This window comes from Coturnix japonica, chromosome 24 (assembly GCF_054131305.1).
Source record: "Coturnix japonica strain WE chromosome 24, WE-NBRP24, whole genome shotgun sequence".
NCBI classification, from domain to species: Eukaryota; Metazoa; Chordata; class Aves; order Galliformes; family Phasianidae; genus Coturnix; species Coturnix japonica.
Genome location: NC_140686.1, coordinates 7,183,864 through 7,206,314, shown reverse-complemented (window position 1 = coordinate 7,206,314; position 22,451 = coordinate 7,183,864). Strand labels below are relative to the sequence as shown.

The window sequence follows — 22,451 nt, the reverse complement described above, 5'->3', positions numbered from 1 at the left end:
AAGGCTCGTGTAAGGACAGGCTGCGGGCCGACAGCCCGTGCTGGGGGCAGCCATGCCGTTTCTGGCGGAAGCCCGGGCCCCACGTGCATGGAAAACTGCGCTGTGACCAACCCACGGCCCGGAGCCTCCGAGTGCCGGGCAGCCGAGCTCCGCCTCTGGCTCTGGCGCTCCCCTGCGCCCCGCCCCGTCCTCCGCCGAAGGGGCCGCGGGGCCGGGCCGGGCGGAGCGGTGGGTGCTGCCCGACGAGGGGCGTCTCGAGCGCGGTTCCGCTCTGCTCCTGTCCGCCTACCGGGCAGACGGCAGAGGCGCGGCGCGATGGCGGCCGGGCTGGGGCCGTGGCTGCTGGCCTTGGCCTTGGGGCCAGCAGGTGAGAGGCGGGCACGGAGAGCGGGGAGGCCGGGGCTGGTCGCGGTTCGTGCTGCTGCTCGGCGGGGGCGCTGAAGCCTGGAGCTCGCCTTCGGTGCGTGGGAGAGGGAGGCGGAGTGGGGACATGGATGCTGCGGGAGCAGCCCTGGTAGTGCCCCTGGCCTGGGGCTTTGGCAGGAGAGAGGAAGTTCACAGCTCGGAATTTGTGGTCGGTTGTTGTTAGTGTGGCTGGGGAACGTCCTCCTGCCAGGATGTGCAGTACCTGGCTCCTGTTGCTTTTCTTCTGCAGGAGTGTGTGCACAGTTCAGACTTGAAGTATCTGGAGGAGGTGTACAAGCAGCTGGGGAGTCTGTGCAGTTCTTCTGCCGTGGATCCGGCCTCAGCTTTGATGATTATTTTGTACTGTGGTACCGTCAGGCACTCAGTGGCCATCTTGAGTGGCTGTCCTACATCGTCTCTAGCTCATATATTAGATACAGCCCTGTGCTGGAGGATCGAGCCTCAGTTTCTCTTGACAGTTCCCAATCTGTGTCCTCTCTGTCTCTTCGTGCCCTGCATCCACACGACTCAGCGCACTACTTCTGTGCAGTTAACACGGGAACAGGAAATCCTGCAGAGCTTTAACAAAAAACCCCTTCCTAGGCAGAGTGAAAGCTGCAGAAGCACAGTGCTGGCAGGAGCTGGCCTGGCTCTGGGCTGCTCATGGACAGTGAGGGGATGTCAGAAATGACCTTGTCATTTCTGCATGGTCTTCTTTCACTTTATCATTCCTTTCATTCTCCTGAGTCACAAAAGCAGATGAATGTTGTGGAAATGGCTCTGGCTGAGCCCTGAGTAGGAGCGCGAGAGCTGCATGCCCTGGAGAGTGGTTTTCGTGGTAGCAAAACCATCTGCAGCTCAAGATGGGATTAGGAAAGCAAAGGCACAGATAGAACTGAACTTGGCAAGAAATTCTAAAAATTATAGGAAGGGTTTGTACTGGGTCAGAAGAGTTGGGCCGGAGGTATTGTACCTTCTCTGCTAAATGAGAATGGAGAACAGACTAGAACAGTAATGGAGAAGGCTGATGTACTCAATTAATTCATTGCCTCAGTCTTCACTGGTAGCCAGGATTCTCTCATCCCTGAACCTCACATCCATGCACTGGAACCTCTAGGTGGGACTGGTAGCAAAGTCCCCCATGCTGTAAGGGCAGAGTGAGTCCAAGACCAGCTCATGAGACAGATGTCTCATGAGTACTTGGGGCTGGCTGATATATATCCCGGGGTCTTAAGGGAGCAGGGTGAGGTAGTTGCCAAGTTACTGTCCGTCATATTAGGAAAGTTGTGGCTGTCAGGCAAAGTCTGTCAGGAATGGAAGAACAAAACAAAACAAAACAAAAACAACAAAAGAAGCATCACTCCCATTTACAAGGATGGGAGGAAGGTGGACTGTGGGAACTACAGACTGGTGAACTTTACCTCTGTGCTAGGAACAGCCACGGAACAGATCCTCCTGAAAGATATGTTAAAGCACATGAGCACAAGTGGTCCAAGACTGTGGCTTCACCAAGGGAGGAACAAGCCTGACCAATCTGGTGGCCTTCTCTGATGGAGTGACAGTCAGTGGACAAAGGGAAGGCATCTACTTGAACTTCTGCAAGTCCTTTGGCATGGTTCCCCACCACATCCTTATCTCTAAATTGGAGAGAGATGGGTTTGAAGGGTGGACTATTGACTGAATAAGTAATTGATTGGAAGGTTGCAGCCAGAGGCTTGTGTTCAATGGCTTTATGTCCAGGTGGAGGCCGGTAATGAGAGGTGTCCTGCAGGGCTCCATCTTGGGTCTAGTACTCCTTAACATCTTTATCTATGACACAGATGGTGGGATTGAGTGCACCCTCAGCATGTTTGCTGATGACATCAAGCTGAGTGGTGCAGTTGATATAGTGAAAGAAGGAACACCATCCAGAGGATGTTTGATCAACTGGAAAGTTCTGGCCTTGAGAACCTAATGAGGTTCAGCATAGCAAAGTGTGTGTTGTTATGCTTGGGTTGAAGCAATCCCAGATATGTATACAAGCTGGGAGGAGAGCTCCTTGAGAGTAGCCCTGGGAATAACTTAGGGGTTCTTGACGAAAAACTGAACGTGAGCCAGGTGTTTGCACTTGCAGCCCAGAGGGCTGATGGTATCTTGAGTTCCATCAGAAGTGGGGTGGCCATCAGGGCAAGGGAGGCGATTGTGCCCATTTATTCTGCCCACATGAGTCCCCATCTGGGGGTACTGTGTCCCAGTCTAGAGCCCCCTGTGGGAATACAAGAAAAGCTGTTCAGAGCAGCAGCTGTGGAGCAAGATAAACAGCATGAGAACCAAGGACACCTCTGGAAGGAGAAGAAGGGACTCACAGCTCTGACTGGATATGTGCCTGCATGGACAGTTGAAAAGTGTTTGTAGAATGCTTTGTTGACATATAAGGTGGTTGGGAAAGTTGTAAGGGTGGATGGGAAAGTTAGAAAACAAAAACTTTTGAAGGTATATAAGGGATGTGAGAACTTGTAATAAATGATTTGGATTGTTCACATCTGAGTCCGTGCCTCAAACACTGCAGCCCCCAGCACAGGAAGGATGTGGAGCTTTTGGAGAAGGCCCAGATATGTGCCATGAAGGTGATCGAAGGGCTGGAGGGACTCTCCTATGAAAACAGGCTGAAGGAACTGGGCTTACTCAGCCTGGAAAAGAGAATACTGTGGCTCATTGCAGCCTTCCAGTATTTCAAGGGACTTGATAAATGTGAGGGAAGTCAATTTTTACATAGGTAGATAGTGGTAGGACAAGGGGGAATGTTTTTAAACTAAAGGATGGAAGATTTAGAGTAGATGTCAGGGGGAAGTTTACTGAGAGCATGGTGAGATGCTGGAGCAGGCTGCACAGAGATGCTGTGAGTGCCCTGTTGCTGGAGGTGTTTAAAGCTGGGTTGAATGGGGCTCTGGACGATCCAATTTGGACTTGATCTAGTGGCTTGCAGCCCTGCCTGTAGCAGAGAGGTTGGAACTTGATGATCATGGAGGTTGCTTCCAATCCAAGGCATTCTATGATTCAGTGATTCTCTGTCTGTTCCAGGCTGGGGGCATTAGGGTGTCTGGAAAACTTCTTCCCTCCATAAACTCCATTATACTGCAGCTCATGGCACATTTGTTCTGTAGGGGTGTGTGCGCAGCCCAGGATTGTGGAAGTTGGTGGTGGTCTACGAGAATCTGGAGAGTCTGTGCCCCTTTCCTGCCAGGGATCTGGCTTCAACTTCAAAAGTCATCATGTTTTTTGGTACCGTGAGGCACGCAGTGGCCAAATTGAGTGGCTGTCTTATGCTACCTGCTTCTTCTTTTACACTTCCTTCAGCCCCAAGATGGAGAATCGAGCCACAGCCTCTCGAGACAATGAGAAAGCTGTGGCATCTCTGTCTCTACGTGCTGTGCACCCCCATGACTCAGCCCGCTACTTTTGTGCCATTCACACAGGAGCAGGAAATCCTCCTGAGCTTTAACAAAAATACCCTTTATTGAACACTGTCAAGTCTGCAGGAGCTACAGGGTTGTCAGTCAATAGAGTGTCTCTGGCTGTTTCCTGGACTGTGAGGGGTCATTGCTGCACATCACAGATGGTCCTGCCATTCTTGCAAAACCTTCTTTCACTTCACCACTCTTTTCATTCTCCTGAGTCACAGAAGCAGTGTTGCAACCTGAGGATTATATTCAGCATATTTCTGGTCACCTAATCAGCTTGGCCACATTGCCTGCCTTCCTACCTGCAGCATGTTTGCACCTGCTCTTGATTCCCTTTTTCTCTTGGGTACTCAAAAGCACTTGGGCATCTCTAGCAGCAGCATTGCCCGCTTCTGTCAGCAGCCCTGGGCCCTTTGCATGTGTCTATGAGCAAAGCAATGGGTGAATAGCTCTGATGTAGTTTCAGGTGCATTTTGGAGTGATGAAATCCAAACAGTGAGGTCTATAGTGTTGCAGAGAGCAGGGCAAACAGAAGCCCTGCGATGTAGATAGGTTGCTTTGATAGCAGTGCCTTGTCTTTGTTTCCATGGAAGCTATAAGAGATAGAGCACAATAACACTGTTTGATAGAGCAGATTCTCAGCTCCCTAGCACTGTTTTTCAACAGTCACCACTATTATCTATGCATTTGTACCAGTAGTGCACAGGAGCCTTCACCTCATGCTTGTAAATACCTGCACTAGTGGAGTCAGTCCACTGTCTCAGAGCTGCCATGATGGCACAGTTGACAGGAAAATGTTGCCCACACAGTTCATCTTTCATCAGTCTGATCTTGCTAAGGAATATTGGTTATGACTCTCCCTGAAGGAATTTGATGTACAACCAGGGCTTGAGGGAGATGGTGGACTCCATTACCTATCAATTTGAGGAGGGACAATTGTGCAACAGGGGAGGAAGTAACTCTAAAGAAATCCTAAAGATTCAGGAATGTGTATTAGCATACTGGGAAGAGATAATTGGCCAGCAAAGAGACATGACCAGCAAAAAGGTTTTGATAAAATATTGTAATCAATGGTGGAATGGTATAGAGCATTATAACTGGTGCAGTTTGTGATGTCTTGGTGGTTGAAGACTTGGTCATGGTTTGTTGTTGTAAGAAACCATGCACATTATGTGCATGTTTTGAATAGTGTGTGACAGGTGACCAGATGAATTGCAGAAATGTGGAAGAGAAAGAGAGAAAGAGAGAAAGAAAGAAAGAGAGAAGGAGAGAAAGAGAGAAAGGGAGAGAGAGAGAAAGAGAGAAAGGGAGAAAGAGAGAAAGGGAGAAAGAGAGAAAGAGAAAAAGAAAGAAAGAAGGAAAGGAGGAAGGGAGGGAGGGAGGGAGGGAGGGAGGGAGGGAGTCCCCGGGGATGTATACTGTCTTATTGGGGCATACTGGGGACATCCTGGAGGAAATGTAAATCAGACAACTTTGGAATACATACCATACTCAGTGGTGGACATTAAATAAGTTGGAATTTGAGGAAAATGGTCAGCAAATGAATCACTTAATTATAATACCATCTTGTAATTAATGTTGTTTTGTAAATGGGAACTGCATATAATTTACTTGGGATGTAATGCTGGTAAGGACCAGCAAGAGAGGAAGAATGGGGAAAAAGAGAATGTGGGACTTACTTCTGCCTTAGAAGGAATCTAAAATTCTGGTCACTGCCAGCACAAGATCTGCCCTGTGCTGCCCCAACCCACAGCTCGCAAACGGAACACTCAGAGCAAGCTGGGCTGGAGACCACAGCTGTGAAGTAGTGTGTGCAGTTGGTGCATTGGAAGAGAGAATGCCCTCCTCTGTGGAGATCTAGGAAAAGCAATATCACAGTGTTAGCACTGGAAGCCTCTGGGGTGTGGCAGCAGGTAAAACTGAAATAGAACGTTTGGTTGACACAATCGAATTTTGTATTTACTAAGGGGCATGGAAGTCTTTACTTGGTTGAGACTGGTTGGAGGAATTGCTGAAGAGAAAAAGCTGAGAGAGCAAAAGAAGGACCAAGAAGTGCAAGGATGTCAGGGAAGAGAAGAGAGGTGAGGGATATGGAAAAATTCAGGAGATAGTAATGAAAGAAGGAAAGCAGGAGGAATCATAGCAACTGCTACTATTGTAGCATCAGCTGACTGTAACAGTAGTGGAAGTTACCAGACAACAACAACAGCAACAACAACAACGAGGAGCTTGCCTTCAGTGTCGGGGAGCGGCTGTTGTGCATGGGAGAGGAAGGCTGAGTGGGGACATGGATGCTGCAGGAGTGGCCCTGGCTGGGCCCCAAGGAGGAGGGTGGCTGGGGCAGTGCCCCTGACTTGTGGAAGCTGCTGGATTTCTGAGAGCTCTCGAGTGTTTGCTTTCCTCTCCTCCCAAGGATGTAGCTTCAGCTTCAGGGATTATTGTGTTTGCTGGTTCTGTCAGGCATCTGGTGGCTGTCTCAAATGGCCCTCCTACATCAGCTCCAACTTATTTAGTATACTCCTTTCTGAGGCAGAGTGTCATGCCATGGCCTCCCAGGATGGTTCCTGATCTGTGGAATCTCTGTCCCTGCACATCATGCACTCCACTGACTCAGTCTGCCATTTTTGTGCTGTTCTTTTGGGAATGGGATATCCTGCTGGGCTTTAATAGAAATCCCATTTCAGATAAAACCAAGGCAGTAGGAACTGCTAGGCTGGTAGGAGCTGGAGCAGCTCTTTGCTGCTCCTGGGGATTGATGGATGTCACAGCACAACACAGATGGCCCTGTCATTTAAGCAAGTGCTCCTTTCCCTTCACCACTCCTTTCATTGCAGTGAGACTCAAAAGCAATACTGTAAGCAAACTATTATGTTTGGCATATTTCTGCCTGGAGCTTGTCTGGATCTGCTTTTAGTACCCTTCTTCCCCCAAGTATTCAAAAACATTTGACTTCTCATTGCCTGATTCCATATACAGACATGGGCTATTCTTTCCAAGTGCCTGTGAGTAAAGCGATGGGTGAGTAGCTCTGCTGTGGTTTCAGGTGCATATCTGAGAGATGAAATCCATGCGAAGAAGTCTGCAGTGATGGTGCAAGCAGGGCAGACAGAGACCCTACAGTGTACCTACAGCTCCAACGCTTCCTATATTTATGTGGCCTGGTACCGGCAGATTCCCAACAGACCCCTGCAGTATTTGCTTCAGAGCAAAGGCCGAGGAGGCTCATACAACCATACGGCCCCTTTTGCCTCCTTGAGGTTTTCATCCCAGGCTGACAAGAGCTCTGGGACCCTAGTCATCAGTAGGCTGGAGCTGGATGACAGCGCACTCTATTTCTGCACTCTGCTGGGACCACAGTGAGGGACAGCCCTGGGTTGCTCAGACAATATACCATCATACAGTACTCCCCTCCTTCTTCAGGCACTTTGAATCTGTCTGTGAGGGAAGCAGTGGGTGAATAGCTTTGACATGATTTCAGGGGCATTTCAGAGTGATATAAACCAACAAATGTGGTCTGTAGTGTTGCAGTGAGCAGGGCTAACAGGTCCTGCAGTGTCCATAAGTTACTCTGAAAGCAGTGTATGCTGTTTGATTCCAAAGAAACTACAGCAGTTACAAAGAGTGCACTAACACTATTTGATAGAGCAGATTCACAGCTGCTGGACATTATCTTTCAACATAGTCAACACTGTTTTCACCAGTGATGAAAGAGACCATATCATTCTGGTGAATACCTGCATCAGTAGAGGTGAACCACAGTTTCACAGCTGTTTTGCTGGCATTGTTACCAGGAAAATGTTGCCCACACAGTACATCTCTCATCAGTCCAAACAGATGGAAGTCCAAAGGTGCAATACACAGACTATATAATGGTTATGGAAGGGCTGTTCAGCCAAAAGTATCAGTGTGCACCATAGCCTTCAAATTGATACTGTGTGTGACATTATCATGTTGCAAGAGAATGGTTGCCTTCTTCTCTGGCTTGACTCTGGAGGCTTGAGTCTTCAACATTGTGAGCATTGAGACTGAGTGGTCTGAGCTGATTCATTGTTTAGGAGCTGATTCATTGTTTAGGTTCTGTTAAGTCTGGAAGGATTTTCCCTTTCCTATCCAAAAAGACAGTACACAACACTTCAACTGCTGAGGGCTGTGTCTTGAACTTTTTTTATTAATAGGGAATTATCATGTTGCCACTCCATGGACTCTGGCTCTTTTGACTGACTGGCAGTGGTGACACCATGTCTCATCATTGTTAATTATGTGTTCCAGGAAACTGTCACCTCGTATGGGTTCAATTGTTCCTGACAAACTTGCATACACTGTTCTTTCTGTACTTCAACTTCATCCACTCCTCCCTTCCCTCTTGCCCTTTTGCACCCCAGCAGGAGCTGGGTATTGTGAGATTGACTGGAGGGCAGAGCACAGAGCTGTGGGGAGGGTGATGAATATGGAGGTCTCAAGAATCTCTTTAAGTGAACTGTGGAGAGCTCCCACAAGTGATTCACACTGTAGATCCAGTGATTGATTGATTGTCAGTACCTGCTGTATTCCTCTCTCACTATTGTCAGCTTGGGTCAAAGAGAAGGGTTAAGTTCTCCCACTGGTCCAGTGCCCCTCTAGGATTGTTCTCACCCTTTCCTACTCTTGGGGCAATCACAGCTTGTTCTCTGTACTCTTGCAGCAGTCACTGGCTGGGTGGCTGGGGAGCAGTGTGTCAGGAAACTGGCAGTGCACAGTGGTGGTGAAATCATCTTCCAGTGCAACATGAGAGGAAGAAGCATATACACGTATTACATGTTCTGGTCCTAGCAGAGGCCATATGGATTTATTGGGAGGGTGATGAATACGGAGGTTTCCATATCACTTTTATGGAACAGTGGAGAGCTCCCACAACATATTCCTACTGCAGATCTAAGCAGCATAGAGAAGGAATGATTTGGTGTTTCACTGTAGTGCTAGGCTCACATCGCAGCAGCTCTGCAGGAGTGGACCAAGAACTAATGGTAGAGAATCCAGAATTCTCGGTGTTTCTTTGAGCAGCCACTGATCAGATGTGTCATGCAACATTGGGTGCAGAAAATAGACCTTTCCTGTTACCTTTATCTTGTCAGTGTTCTCTGGAAGTTTGCAGCTTGACCAATTACTGATATGACACCAATATGATGAGCAGTAAAATGGCGATTTATTGAAGCTAACACACGTATATATACCCTATGCCCTTCGTGTACGCCCACTGGAAACGTATACATCTTGATGGCATGGGGATGGACCTATCTCGTCACAGCCCGAAAAGCGCACACTCGCCTAATACAATATTTCCCCCTCCCCATGCCAAGAAAACCTTATCCCGTTACAACGCGAATGCTAATCCTAATCTAAATTATATAAAGGTGTTAGTCCTTATCTAAACAAGTAATTTATAAAGGGAGATATGCAGATTGCAAAGCATGCAGAGATAAACGATGCTATATCTAACAATATTAGTAGTTTCTAATTAATACGTTCAAGGCACCTTTGGTTATATTATAACGTTCATCCTTCTGCTCAGAGTTTCGCGTATAACTGCTGGAACTCCATTTTCTCATTGAACACTCCTTCTATCATACGTTGTAAACAACCTTGTAGACATCTAAATATACAAGGCACACATATCATTAATGCAAGAAATATAAGAAGCCCTATCACTAATGCCTTAAGTAGCTGTTTGAGCCATGGCCCAATACCTCCAAACAGACTTCCCAGCCAATCTCCAAAAGGATCATCCTGGATGCCAACCTTCTTGGTGTGTTCTTGTAACCACTCCAACTTCTTGTGCAACGACTCACTATGATCACTCAAGTTAAAACAACACATCCCTTCAAAGTCCTTACACCCATGACCTTGTGCCAGAAGTAAGAAATCAATTGCCGCTCTGTTTTGGAGCACAGCATGTCTAATGCTCTCTACATCTATAAGCAAATCTGAGAGTAGCCGAGAGGTAACATTAGCCTGTTTAACAGTCCAACAGGCCAATCTCTCAATTTCTTTTAAAGCGTGTGCAGCAGCCACCCCGGGAGCAAAGAAAGAAGCAAAGACTGTAGCAGTGGGTCCCCATAACCTTATGTCGTCCCCGCAGTCAGGCTCCAGAACATGCATATCCCTTTTGGCTCGTGAATGATTAGATGCCTTGTAGATCTCAAAGATACTTGGGGATAAGATGGTCAATTTCCCCAGATAGCATGGACCTCCCACCGGGTTCTTAGGAATCCCTTGCCAAGCACGATCACCGCAAATAAGAAATATCCCTGGTGGTAAGGCTTTTGCTGTATCATTGTTCCAAAGTTCTCCCATGAATGAAAATGATCCTTTAGGGATAGGGAAAACACAACAACCTGTGTTGAATGCCATATCTTCACAGTCGACCTTTCGGACAGACCCATCCGTCCTGCTAATATTAACAATCTCACCTATTGAGACGTTTATAGGACAATCTCCAGAACGATAAGGCACCGATCCGTTAGGGTAAAACCCACAATATCCTCCATCAATATCAAAGGTCTCATCATCACGGGGATACACAAGGGTATAGGGGACAGTTTGATTAGTTTTCGGGTCCCAGTAGGGGCCCTCTGGACCAAGAAGTTGCTGCCTAGTCAGAGACAACCTTTTCATTGAGCCAAAGATCATGCACCCAGGGGACAACCATTGTGAGCTATTCTTGTCCCAGGTATCATTTTGTACCATTTGTGAGCCAAGTAAATCCAGCTGCTGGGGCTCCTCGGGAAGAGTGATGTTTAACCTACAAATAGTACAAGCCATTTTCCTTCCGAGATAGTATACAGAATCATTTCCCAGCCACCTCCAAGTTCTTTTTAGTCCATTGCAGAACCGCAAGCAGCCACTCTTTTTCCCAAGGTAACCCTTAAACGCAGAGTCATCCCATTCTGGGACCCCTATAAGGCATGTTTGAAAGGGTGACGTAGCTGACTGTAATGCAAGACAAAAGTCTGTTCTTCCTGTCTGATTAGCCCATGTAACCCATAAGTTCCCCGGTTGTTGAATCAAATGAATGCCCCCCACCGGCGACCAACACAGACACAAAAGGCACAACAGCATTAGCATGGTAGTTCTCGTTGGCAGCAAGGGTTGTTTCTCTGGGTTCTCTGGGTTCTTGGGTTTCTTTTTCTTCGGTATCCACGAGAAAGCTCTTCTTTTGCACTCTGTCGATTCCTTGGGTGGCCGATCAAGAGGTCCATGATCAACGCCACTATGAGGTCTGCACCCTTGGACCAGTTTAAAAGAGTGGGAAGGAGCCCTGGGCCATTGGCACCCTCCCATACCAGTTTCCCTGCGGCAAAACCTTGAATTTTTGACACTGATGTGCATCATGTCCAGCCCAACCACACAATTGACAAGGTTCCCCCAGTCCCTGTGATTCCTTCTGATTAAACCTCTTAGGGCATTGAGCTTTAAGGTGACCAAGCTGTCCACACTTAAAGCACGGGCCCTTATCCTTATTTTCCCCAACTTGAGCGGCCGCCATTACTGCAGCAGCCATCCCCTGCATGGCAGTTACAAAGCCCTCATTAGTCAGTGGTGCATTTTTCTGATTATCTAGCACGTACTTGATGATCTCTCCTGGAGTGTTCAAAGTCCCAGGTGCCGCCCTTATAATCTGTTGAATGTCTGGCAGCGATTTTTGTTTAAGACAATCTATCACGACTAAAGATTGGACCCCCTTTGGGAGGTCAGACCCCTCCACCGCACGGATCAAGCGATTCGCAAAATCAGAGAATGGCTCGGAGGGCTCCTGTTTGATGTCTGTCCATGGGAGCACAGGCTCTGCAACCTTAGCCACCATCCGCAGAGCCTGAAGGGCTGCGGTCGTGAGCGCTGCCAACTCCCCTGCTCTAAGCGAATTCGCCTGGCCCTCCGGGGACCCCACCATGCCATCTGCTAACCCCTGAAGACGCGCAAGAGTCGTCTTGTCTTTTCGACCCTGGCCATTAGCCGGATGGTTATTATCGCGGGTCGCAGCGGCTACCACAACCTGAAGCAGCCTATTCCACTCGTCGTACCATAAGGTATATTGCACAGGCTCAAGGATGACACGCATAAGGCTGACCACATCATAAGGCAGAAGACTAGAGGCCATGAGAGCCTCAACTGCCGACATAGTCATTGGAGAACGCAAGCCTTTGTTTTTGACCAAATCTGCAAGGCGAGTGACTGCCTTAGAGTTTAAAGGGGTCCAAGCTCTACCCTCTGTATTCACTGTTACTGGAAAGGCAAACGTATCCATCACATCGGCTGCTCTGAGATCCTCCCTCACCCGAGCCCAGTCAGTGAGTGTGGGCGGGCTCCACGGGCCAGATGCTACAGGACCACACCCCTCCTGGGTGTGTCCCGGGGCCATCTGCATCGAAGTGTTACGCCCACATCCAGTGCCCTGCTGGGCGGAGTGATCCGCCCCTTCAGGGGAGTGGCTAGAGCAACAGGCAGGACCAGACAGTAACGAAGTACCACCCCCTCCCTCCCCTTGCTGGGCGGAGTGATCCGCCCCTTCAGGGGAGTGACTAGAGCAACAGGCAGAACCTGGCAGTGAGACAGTACCGTCCTCCCCCACTGCCCTCTTATCAGTTGTGCAGAGAGCAACAGTACATTCCACCGAGGGTCCCCCTCCCCCTTCATCCATAAATGATTTTAATGAAGGATATAGTCTCCGTGCTGGATAGGGAGGTGGGGGCGGGGTGTACTCTGGAGCTGAGTGGTCTTGTTCAACTTCCTCCTTCTTTGTTCTTGAAGGTGTTATGTCAGTTGGAGCCGAGGGGGTCGGCGCCATCTTCTCCTCCTTTGGATCTGTAGGAGAGATGAGACCCCCCCCCGGTTCCCCTCGCCCCCAACCCCAACAGTTCCCTAGCCCGATCCCCCGCAATCTTCTCTTCCCTTGCTGCCTTAAGCGCCTCCAAGACTAATCCCCAGACCTTGAACTCTGTAACTTTTCGGGTGGCCAGCACCCTTTGTGAAAGCGCCATTGTGAGCGCATCCCAGTTATTGGGATCATATAAATCAGAGGGAGATGTTAACATCCCCTCCTTCTCTAGCAGCGAAAGAACTGCAGCAATCTCCTTCTTAGAAGGAACATCCTTCCCACAGTAAGTTTTACATGCATGCAGAATCACCTTAATAACGGCTTCCATGTCGCCTCCGGCCAAACGTATCCCACCTGGCCCCAACCTGGCGCTTCCCCAACCGTACCGAGGGGGTTCCGAGCTCTCCCTACTGCCTGACGAAGAGTTATGGCCAATCCTCCCGTCCCAGTCTTTCACCACTCCGCGAGTAAATAATTACCGCTCCGCAGTGAGAACCTTCGCCGTTAGAATTATAGCTGCTCCACTTCCAATCACGTCGGGGTCACCATTTGTTACCTTTATCTTGTCAGTGTTCTCTGGAAGTTTGCAGCTTGGCCAATTACTGATATGACACCAATATGATGAGCAGTAAAATGGCGATTTATTGAAGCTAACACACGTATATATACCCTATGCCCTTCGTGTACGCCCACTGGAAACATATACATCTTGATGGCATGGGGATGGACCTATCTCGTCACAGCCCGAAAAGCGCACACTCGCCTAATACAACACTTTCCCAAGCATGTATCCAATTGTTTTGGCAGTGGTCAGGGTCAGGATCAGCACAAATCTCACAAACACCAAATTAATTAAATGCATTTATCTTTTCTTAAATTTTAAGCAATGAGGTAGTAAGTGAAATGAAACAGAAAAATAAAACAGAACAAGGTTATGAATCTAACCATTACTACATAAATTTAACTACAGTAAGATCAACTATTCTGGGAACCTCAGAGGCTGCATGGTGAACTGTTAGCTACTGAACATTAACTGAACCTCTTGGCATGGCCTCTTTTTTTGTCCACGACATGGATATGCTGTTTCACTGTGACAAAGCAGGAAGTCAAGTGAAGGATGCTGAAGTGATAAACGAAGACCTCCTGAAAAATCTCAGAAATAGAAAGGAAGTGTGCAGAGCAGATGCAGGTGATCTAAGAGGGATATTGAAACTTTTTGACCATACAGGATACAGTTAGAAAAGACAAAGCCCATCTGAAGTTGTCGGTGATGTGGCATGTGAGGTCATTTTTATACTGATGACCACATTTGGCTCTGTGGAAAAATCACTTCCATGAATTAATCTAGGAGTCACTAAGCAAAATGGCTTTCCTTTCAGACCAATATTCAGTGCCTTGCAAGAGCTATAAATACAGAGCAGATGCCACCTAATTTCTTCTGTTACCACCTTTCTTTCTTGTATCTATCTTCAGCACTGGGACTTTCCCAAGAAGGTATTATAGATCCTGCTTTTCACAGAGTCAGAGCATTGAAGGAGCTGGAAGGGACCACTAGTGATCATGAAGTCCTACCCCTCTGCAAAGCAGGCTCCCTACAGTAAGCCACACAGGTAGGCATCCATGCAGTTCTTGAATGTCTCCAGAGAAGGAGAATCCACAATCTCCCTGGGCAGCCTGTTCCAGTGCTCTGTCACCCCCACTGTGAAAAAGTTCCTTCTTGTATTGGTGCAGAACTTCCTGTGCTCCAGTTTATGGCTGTTTTCCCTTGTCCTGTTTTTACAGACTGCTGAAAAGTGGTTGACCATGTCTCTTTGACTCCCACACTTAAGATATTTATAAACATTAATCAGATTCCCTCTGATTCTTCTTTTCTCAAGGCTGAACAGACCCAGTTTGCTCAGCCTTTCCTTGTTAACAAGGTGCTCTGGGCCCTTTATAGTCTTTGTGGCCCTCCACTGGACTCTCTTCAGGAGATCCCTGTTTTTTTTAATACTGGGGAGCCAATGTCTGATTTAGAATAACTTGTTCTTGCTGTTCACTCACAATGAAACCTATGACTTACTGTTCGATTTTATTAAATATCAACATTACCTCTACTGTCTCCAGGGAACAGATGATCAGTAGCATTTCTGTCCTGTAAAAGAGCTTGAATATGTGGGATGGTACTGAGCACAGTGTACACTGTATCCTTTAAAAGAAAAGTCACCTTCTTGACAGCTGCACCCCAAAATCACCCCTCCTTTTCAATGAAAGCCATGGACATAATCTTCTTTCATATATATGTGATTTAATCAGGTGAATATTCTGAGAGCTAAACTCAGAGCAGACTGTTCCCCTCATAAAGGGAAGTTGGATTAAAATACGAATGAAGGTTGTCTGGGGACTAAAAGAGTTGGGAAAGGTTTTTGGTAAAAATTCCTAGTATACCTTTCAGTAATAATGTTAATAAACAAATTGAGTAATACAGCACTGAACCAGGCAAATCTGTGAACAGGCTGAAGTATTTCAATTTTGTTAAGTGTCTTAGAAATAGACTTGATTCAGAAACTGCTTCACAATTCCAGATAGCCACAGATAAAAAAAACTAAAAGCTGATTGTAATCATCCATGACTACTAAACATTCACCACTTTCAAACTCAGATAAAATATGTAAGTAGTTAAAATGTCCAAGCTGAAGCCAATTCAGTAGTCAAGAAATCTAGTTCACAATATCAGACATACCGAAGAAAAAAAAAAAAAAAGGAAAACAGAACAAAATCTCCAAAGAACCTTATAAAAATTGTTGATTCCCAAACAAGAAATAATATAGATCAGATTATTTCATTAATAAACAGAATTAGCACATCCACACAAGCAGAATCCATTAAACCACTACCAGCTAAACAAGAATAACTTCAGAAAAAAGAATGTAAGTATCATAGAATCATAGAATGGCTTGGGTTGGATGGGACCTCAAGGGTCATCAAGTTCCAACCCTCCTGTCACTGGCAGGGTTGCCAGATTCTAGATCGAATACTAGATCAGATTGCCCAAGGCTGTATCCATCCTGGCCTTGAACACCTCCTAGGACATATCTGGGATCACCTCAGTGCAGGTGCAAAACCTTGCACTTTGCTCTGTTGAAACTCATTGGGTTCACAACAGTCCACCTTTTGAGTTGAGCAGTGATGAAGTCACTGCAAAAAACCTGAGGACTATCAAGAAGGACTTCAGGGGACTAGTGCGGGTAGTTGGAGGAACAGATGTGCAGGTGTTTTTTTCTTCTTTACCTTCAGTGGTAGGGAAGGATGCTGAGAAGATCCAAAAACCCTACCTCATAAATAAATGGCTTAGAGGTTGGTGCAAACTTTTTTTTTTTTTTTTTTTTTTTTTTTTAACCATGGGACAATTTGCTTGGTGCCTGGCATGATGGGTGCAGATGGAAGTAGCCTGTCTCCAAGATCCAAGAGAATTCTAGCCAAGGAACTGGCGAGATTTGTTGAAAGGTCTTCAAATTAGGTATGAAGGGGGAAGGGGACAAAATGTGGGCCACTAAGGTTGAATGGGTAGTTCAAGGCTCGAAACAGCTTGATGGATGAAGAGGATGGAGTTCAAAGGGATGAAGAGGGGCTGGGGGATGCTGCTTCTCTAAAGTGTCTGTACACCAGTGCGCACAGCATGGGAAATAAACAGGAAGAGCTGGAGATTTGCATGTGGTCTCAAGGCCATGATCTCATTGCGATCATTGAGATGTGGTGGGACAGCTTGCATGACTGGAATGTTGTCATGGAGGGCTATGTGCTTTTAGGAAAGATCAGCTGGCAAGGACGGGGTGGTGGAGTTGCTGTTTATGTGAAAGAGCAGCTAGAATGTATTGAACTCCACCTGAGGGAGAGTGACATAGCTATGGATAGCTTGTGGGTGAGAATCAAGGGGCAGGCTGATAAGGGTGACACTGTTGTGGGTGTGTACTACAGGCCCCCTGATCAGGAGGAGAAGGTTGATGAGGCCTTCCACAAGCAACTGGAAGTAGCATCATGATCCCAGGCGCTGGTGCTTACGGAGGACTTCAATTATTCAGGTATTTGCTGGATAAGCAATGTGGCCAGGCATGTGCGGTTCAGCTGGTTCTTGCAGTGTGTGAAGACAACTTTCTGATGCAGGTGGGGGAGGAACCAACGAGGAGAGGGGTGTTACTGGAGCTTATTCTAAAGGAATAAGGAAGGACTTGTTAAGGAAGTAAAGGTCGGAGGCAGCTTGGGTTGTAGTGACCATGAGATGGTGGAGTTCAAGATCTTGAGTGGAAGAGGCATAACAAAAGGTAGGATTACCACCCTGGACTTTAGGAGAGCCAACTTTGATCTCTTCTGGGACCTGCTTGGTGCTATTTTGTGGGCCAGGGTGTTAGAAGGTAAGGGGGCCTGTGAGAGCTGGCCAGCATTTAATCAGCTCTTCTTCCAAGCTCAGGATCGGTGCATCCCTGTGAGCAAGAAATTGGGAAAGGGGGGCAGGAGACCTGCGTGGATGAGCAAGGAGCTTGTGTGCAAACTCAAAGGGAAGAAGAAGGTCCATGAAATGTGGAAAAAGGGTCTGACCACCTGGGAAGTGTATAGAAATGTTGTCAGGGCCTGCAGGGATGCGATGAGAAGGCTAAAGCCTACCTGGAATTGCATCTGTCAAGGTATAAAGGATAATAAAAAAGGCTTTTTTAAAAGTATGTTAACAGTAAAAGGAAGACTAGGGAGAATGCGGGTCCCCTACTAAGTGAGGGGGTGTTCTGGTAATGGGGGATGTTGAGAAGGCGGAGATACTGAATGCCTTCTTTGTTTCTGTCTTCAGTGGAAAAGCTCTCCCTCAGGAATCCCAGACCCTGGAGGTTAGTGAGAGCATCTGAGGAATAGACGACTTCCCTTCAGTCAGGGAAGAGGTGATCCATGAGTGACTAGCAATACCAATGTTCATAAATCCATGGGACCTGATGGGGTGCATCCATGGGTGCCGAGGGAGCTGGCGGAGGTGATTGCTGAACCACTCTCTATCATCTTCGAGAGGTCTTGGAGAACAGGGGAGGTGCCTGAAGACTGGAGGATAGCCAGTGTCACTCCAGTCTTCAAAAAGGGCAAAAAGGAAGATCCAGGTAATTACAGGCCAGTCAGCCTCACCTCTGTCCCTGGAAAGGTGATGGAACAGCTTGTGCTGGATGCCATCTCCACACAACTGGGAGAAAAGGAGGTTATCAGGAGCACTCATCATGGGTTCACCAAGGGGAGGTGATGTTGTCACTGGCTGGATGGATGAGGAGAGGGCAGTGGATGTAGTCTACCCTGATTTCAGCAAGGCATTTAATACTGTCTCCCACAACATCCTTACAACAGAGCTGAGGAAGTCTGGGATAGATGAGTGTACAGTGAGATGGGTTGAGAACTGGCTGACTGGCAGAGTGCAGATGGTCATCGGTGGTGGTGCAGAGTCCGGTTGGAGACCTGTAACTAGCGGTGTTCCCCGGAGGTCGGTGCTGGGTCCGGTCTTGTTCAACATCTTCATCAATGACCTTGACGAGGGGATAGTGGCCACCCTCAGCTGATGGTACGAGGTTGGGAGGATTGGCTGACACGTCTGAAGGCTGTGCTGCCATTTAGCAAGACCTGGACAGGCTGGAGAGCTGGGCAGTAAGAAACCAGATGAGGTTTAACAAAAGCAAGTGGAGAGTTTTACACCTGGGTAGAAATAATTGCATGCACCAGGACAGGCTGGGGGAAGACCTGCTGGAGAGGAGCTCTGCAGAGAGGGACCTGGTTGGCCTGGTGGACGACAGGTTGGCCATGAGCCAGCAGTGTGCCCTTGTAGCCAAAAAGGCCAATGGCATTCTGGGGTGCATTAAAAAGAGCGTGTCCAGCAGGTCGAGGGAGGTGATCCTCCCGCTCTACTCTGCCCTGGTAAGGCCTCATCTGGAATATTGTGTCCAGTTCTGGGCTCCCCAGTACAAAAAAGACAGGGACCTCTTGGAAAGAGTCCAGTGGAGGGCCACTAAGATGGTGAAGGGCCTGGAACACCTCCCCTATGAGGAGAGATTAAGCAAACTGGGTCTGTTTAGCCTTGAGAAAAGAAGGCTGAGAGGGGAATTGATCTTGGTCTATAACTATCTAAGGTGTGGGGGGCAGAGTGGGAAGGCCAGACTCTTTTCAGCAGCGTGTGGAGACAGGACAGGGGAAACAGACAGAAACTGGAGCATAGGAAGTTCTGCATGAATGTGCACAAGAACTTCTTTACTGTGATGGTGATGGAGCACTTGGAGCAGGCTGCCCAGGAGGGTTGTTGAGTCTCCTTCTCTGTAGATATTCAAGACCTACCTGTGCGACCTGGTGTAGGGAACCTGCTTTGGCAGGGGGGTTGGACTTGATGATCTCTGGAGGTCCCTTCCAACCCCTATGATTCTGTGTGTGTGAAGATCCCTCTGGATGGCATCCCTTCCTTCTGCTATATCAGTCACAATATAGACTCTTTATGATTTCATATGAAATATAAATATTTTAAGTCCAGAAATGCTTAGGAAATTAGAATAAAATAAAATTGAAAATTAATAGGATTGATGTAACTGGTCCCTCTGTCATTTTCAACAACTGACCATGGGCCGGACCCCATCCAGAACGGACCCCATCTGGAGAGAGACATAACATGGATGTCATGGAGTCTACTCTCACTTTTACTGCTGCATCACATGACTTATATACCAGCATGGCTTCCACGCATGCGTGTCCTGTACACCCGCTACACAACCCCATGTACACATGCCTCTTCCCACCCCAAAGTCCTTCCTTGCATAAATCATCTCATCACAGGGCATTCGGCAAAGCTCTTCTTCACATCCTCATTCCATGGTTCCACTTCAGCTGCTTCTGCTGTTGTTATCTTAGAAGTTCTTGTGCAATTACTCAGGCCCCATCCCCCAGCTGATCTTATTCCACAACATCCCTCAATGCTCTTTAATATGTTACATCATAACTCCCCTGACATTTGTTAAAAGACAAATGAGAAATAAGGTCCCTCCGGTAAGAACAGCTCTAACACACCAAAAGGAACAACATTCCTTTTTGACAAATATGGACTTTATAGTTATAAATGAATATTTCTGACCAACCTCCCCCCCCCCCTCCAAATAAAATAAAATAAAGCAATACTGATAGTTTTGTTTTTAGTGCATAACAACCTTTCTGCAACAGCTTTAGATTACTAAAAAGTACAACAGTACAGAGAAAGATAAACTTTCATATCTTCAAAGGATGTGAAAGAGGAAGCCACCTGGATGTGAAGTAAATAATTAAATAAATATGTTTTTGTAGAACTCTCTAGTACTGTGGACTACGTACCACTGTGACTGAAAAAGACTGAATTACTGAACACAAATGAACTTACCGTCTTCTCTTGAAGGCTGAAACATAGTGCTTTGCAATCTCTTTTTCTTCAGACTACCATAAGCATAAACACAAATTTAATTTCCAACATGATTCACTGGAAAGACTTTTCTACACAAGGCCAGTTTCCCTGCCATTCAATATCCAGTCTTTGATAAGATGTGATTTTGGACATAAGCCTGTTAACTCAAGTTGGGTGATCAGGTATATAGCTACTGTATTTTAGATGTTTCCACTTAACTCCATCATTGTGTTCTCTTCTTACAGCCAGAGCAGGTAAGATTTGTTGACTCTCTTTTTCGATAGAAGCAAAAATCCTTTTAGGTCCATATTGAAGAATGGCCAGAAGCAGATGCATGAAGAAGAGTGCAAGCAAGAGATTATAAAGAATACTTCCTAATAGCAATCTCCCATCAAACTGGCATCAGAAGGAGGACTCTAACTCGCACGCAGCTCCTTTGTACAAAGACTGCTCTGAAAGTAATGCCTCCTATTTTATTAGGTTGTCGTATGACTCTTTCAGAACATTTATGGAGACCAAGCAGTGAAAGTGAGCACAGTTATGCATGTCAGCAGTGGCAAAAGCAACGTGAAAGACATTCTGAACAGACTTGCAGATGTCAGTGGGTGCAATTTTTTCCACATAGAGGAATTCAGTTCCTCAGTTTTGTTTCATTTCGCTTCCATCTCAGACATCGTTTTTTCAGGCTGCCCTCTGCTGCCATCTGTCGCGTAGCAAAAAAATGAACTGGAATACTTGTGAGGAAGGTTCAACCTGTACTTCCATACCACCAATATCCACCTCTGACCTCTGACCAACTCAGCAAAATAGGAGGCATTACTTTCAGAGTAGAAACCCTTTTTTTTTTCCTTTCACATGCTCTACCAGAATCAGTTCCAGACAGGCTTTGAATTTTCCAACCCTAACCCTGCATGGTCAGATGGTGTCTCTATTTCTCTCCCAGATCACCAGCCACTGTTTCTTCACTCTTGCACATTTCCTCACTGTATGTGAGTTTTCTCAGGAGCCCCTCATCATTTTGATCTCCTGCTACCTTTGCATTATGTTTTGTTAAGATAAACTATTCCTGATCTCTGAAAATTAAGAAGCAATCCTAGACTTCTCCTCTGTCCAGGACCAAAACTCATGGGAACTTCCAAGCAGATCCTTGAAGATGATAAATTCTGCTCTCCTAAATCCTGGGGCTGTGATTCTGCTTTTTGCATTTCTCCCTCTTCCCAGGATTCTGAGTTCAAACACTATGTGATCACCACAGCCGAACCTGCTCCTGACCTTCACATCTAGTGCTGATTCTTTCTCATTTGCAACTAGGAGATCCATCTCCTTGATCTCTTGTTTCAGTATGATTTAATCGGTAAACTGGATTGCTTCTGTCTCACTGTGCTGCCCCCACCATAAGGACCAGTGCTGGTGAACTAGAGGCTCCTTTCAGTTGTCTGAAGAAGGCCTCATCTACTTCTTCCAAATCATGTGGTCTGTCATAGTCATCCACCATGTCACCCATATTGATCTGCCCTCTGCTCCTGAGCCATATGCTATCAGCAGGCTCACTGCATGTAATAAAACAGAACAGCATGAATTTCTAATGCTCTCATGGAAAGAGCAGTTCTCTCTCCTTACTTTTCCAGTGTCTTTGCTAAATGACCTGTCTCTGTTCTCCGCAGTACTTCTGCAAGCTATCACAGAAAACCTCCATGATCTAATAGCTTTACAGCCAGGCCATGAAGGGAAAACTGGGCCGTGCTAGATAGAACACCCAAACCTAGGCTTCGAGATGCACTTAAGTTGTTGAGTCACATGGACTATTCGGTCCTATATTCCACAGTCATAGACCTATTACTACAAACTGAGCTTAAATTTATCATGTTTCTTTCTGGATTTGCATATGCATAGGCACTTCAGAAAGGTACCTAGTCATGCTGACATCCTAGAAAGTGTATGAAGACTTTCTTTTGCCTCAGGTTAGTTGATCTGTTGGCAAAGATGTTTTTTGTCAGTTAGTCAGGCTGATTCCAACTCTTCCACAGTCTTTAGTTCCCAAGTTGGTCTGATGGACTTAGAAATTAAGTCCCCATTGCTAGTGCCGCTGATGAGTGATCCATCCCATCCTCCTTCTCACCTCCTCCCACCACACCAATAAGATGAAATGGAAACCTGCCTGGTCTCCATGTCCAAGGCAATGCACTCATCCTTTTTAATATCCAGGACTCTCCTGACAGGTTCATTAGTACTCACCAGCAGGGGTGTGTAGGCCTAAAAAGTGTTATATATGTCCTATATATGAGATTTTGGCAAGTTGTAAACCATCATAGATGTCAGATCAGGTTGTTGGATACCCTGG

At 46.8% G+C, this 22,451-nt stretch overlaps 1 protein-coding gene, 1 pseudogene and 1 gene segment (V, D, J or C); 2 read left to right on the top strand and 1 right to left on the bottom strand.

Annotated features, from left to right (window-relative positions):
• Positions 1–222: 222 nt before the first annotated feature.
• LOC107324962 (immunoglobulin heavy variable 5-10-1-like) lies at positions 223–5,177 on the top strand. The segment is given in 2 exon segments: positions 223–367; positions 656–5,177. Coding segments are annotated over 2 exon segments (387 nt in total).
• LOC146757186 (uncharacterized) lies at positions 3,006–5,202 on the top strand. The gene is given in 5 exon segments (XM_085523270.1): positions 3,006–3,135; positions 3,513–3,853; positions 3,855–3,893; positions 3,896–4,163; positions 4,166–5,202. Coding segments are annotated over 5 exon segments (903 nt in total). The 3' UTR covers positions 4,291–5,202.
• A 3,803-nt stretch (positions 5,203–9,005) lies between these two features.
• LOC146757185 (uncharacterized) lies at positions 9,006–13,472 on the bottom strand (annotated as a pseudogene). Its single transcript, XR_014937123.1, has one exon. The product of XR_014937123.1 is annotated as an uncharacterized LOC146757185 (transcript).
• Between the last annotated feature and the right edge of the window lie 8,979 nt (positions 13,473–22,451).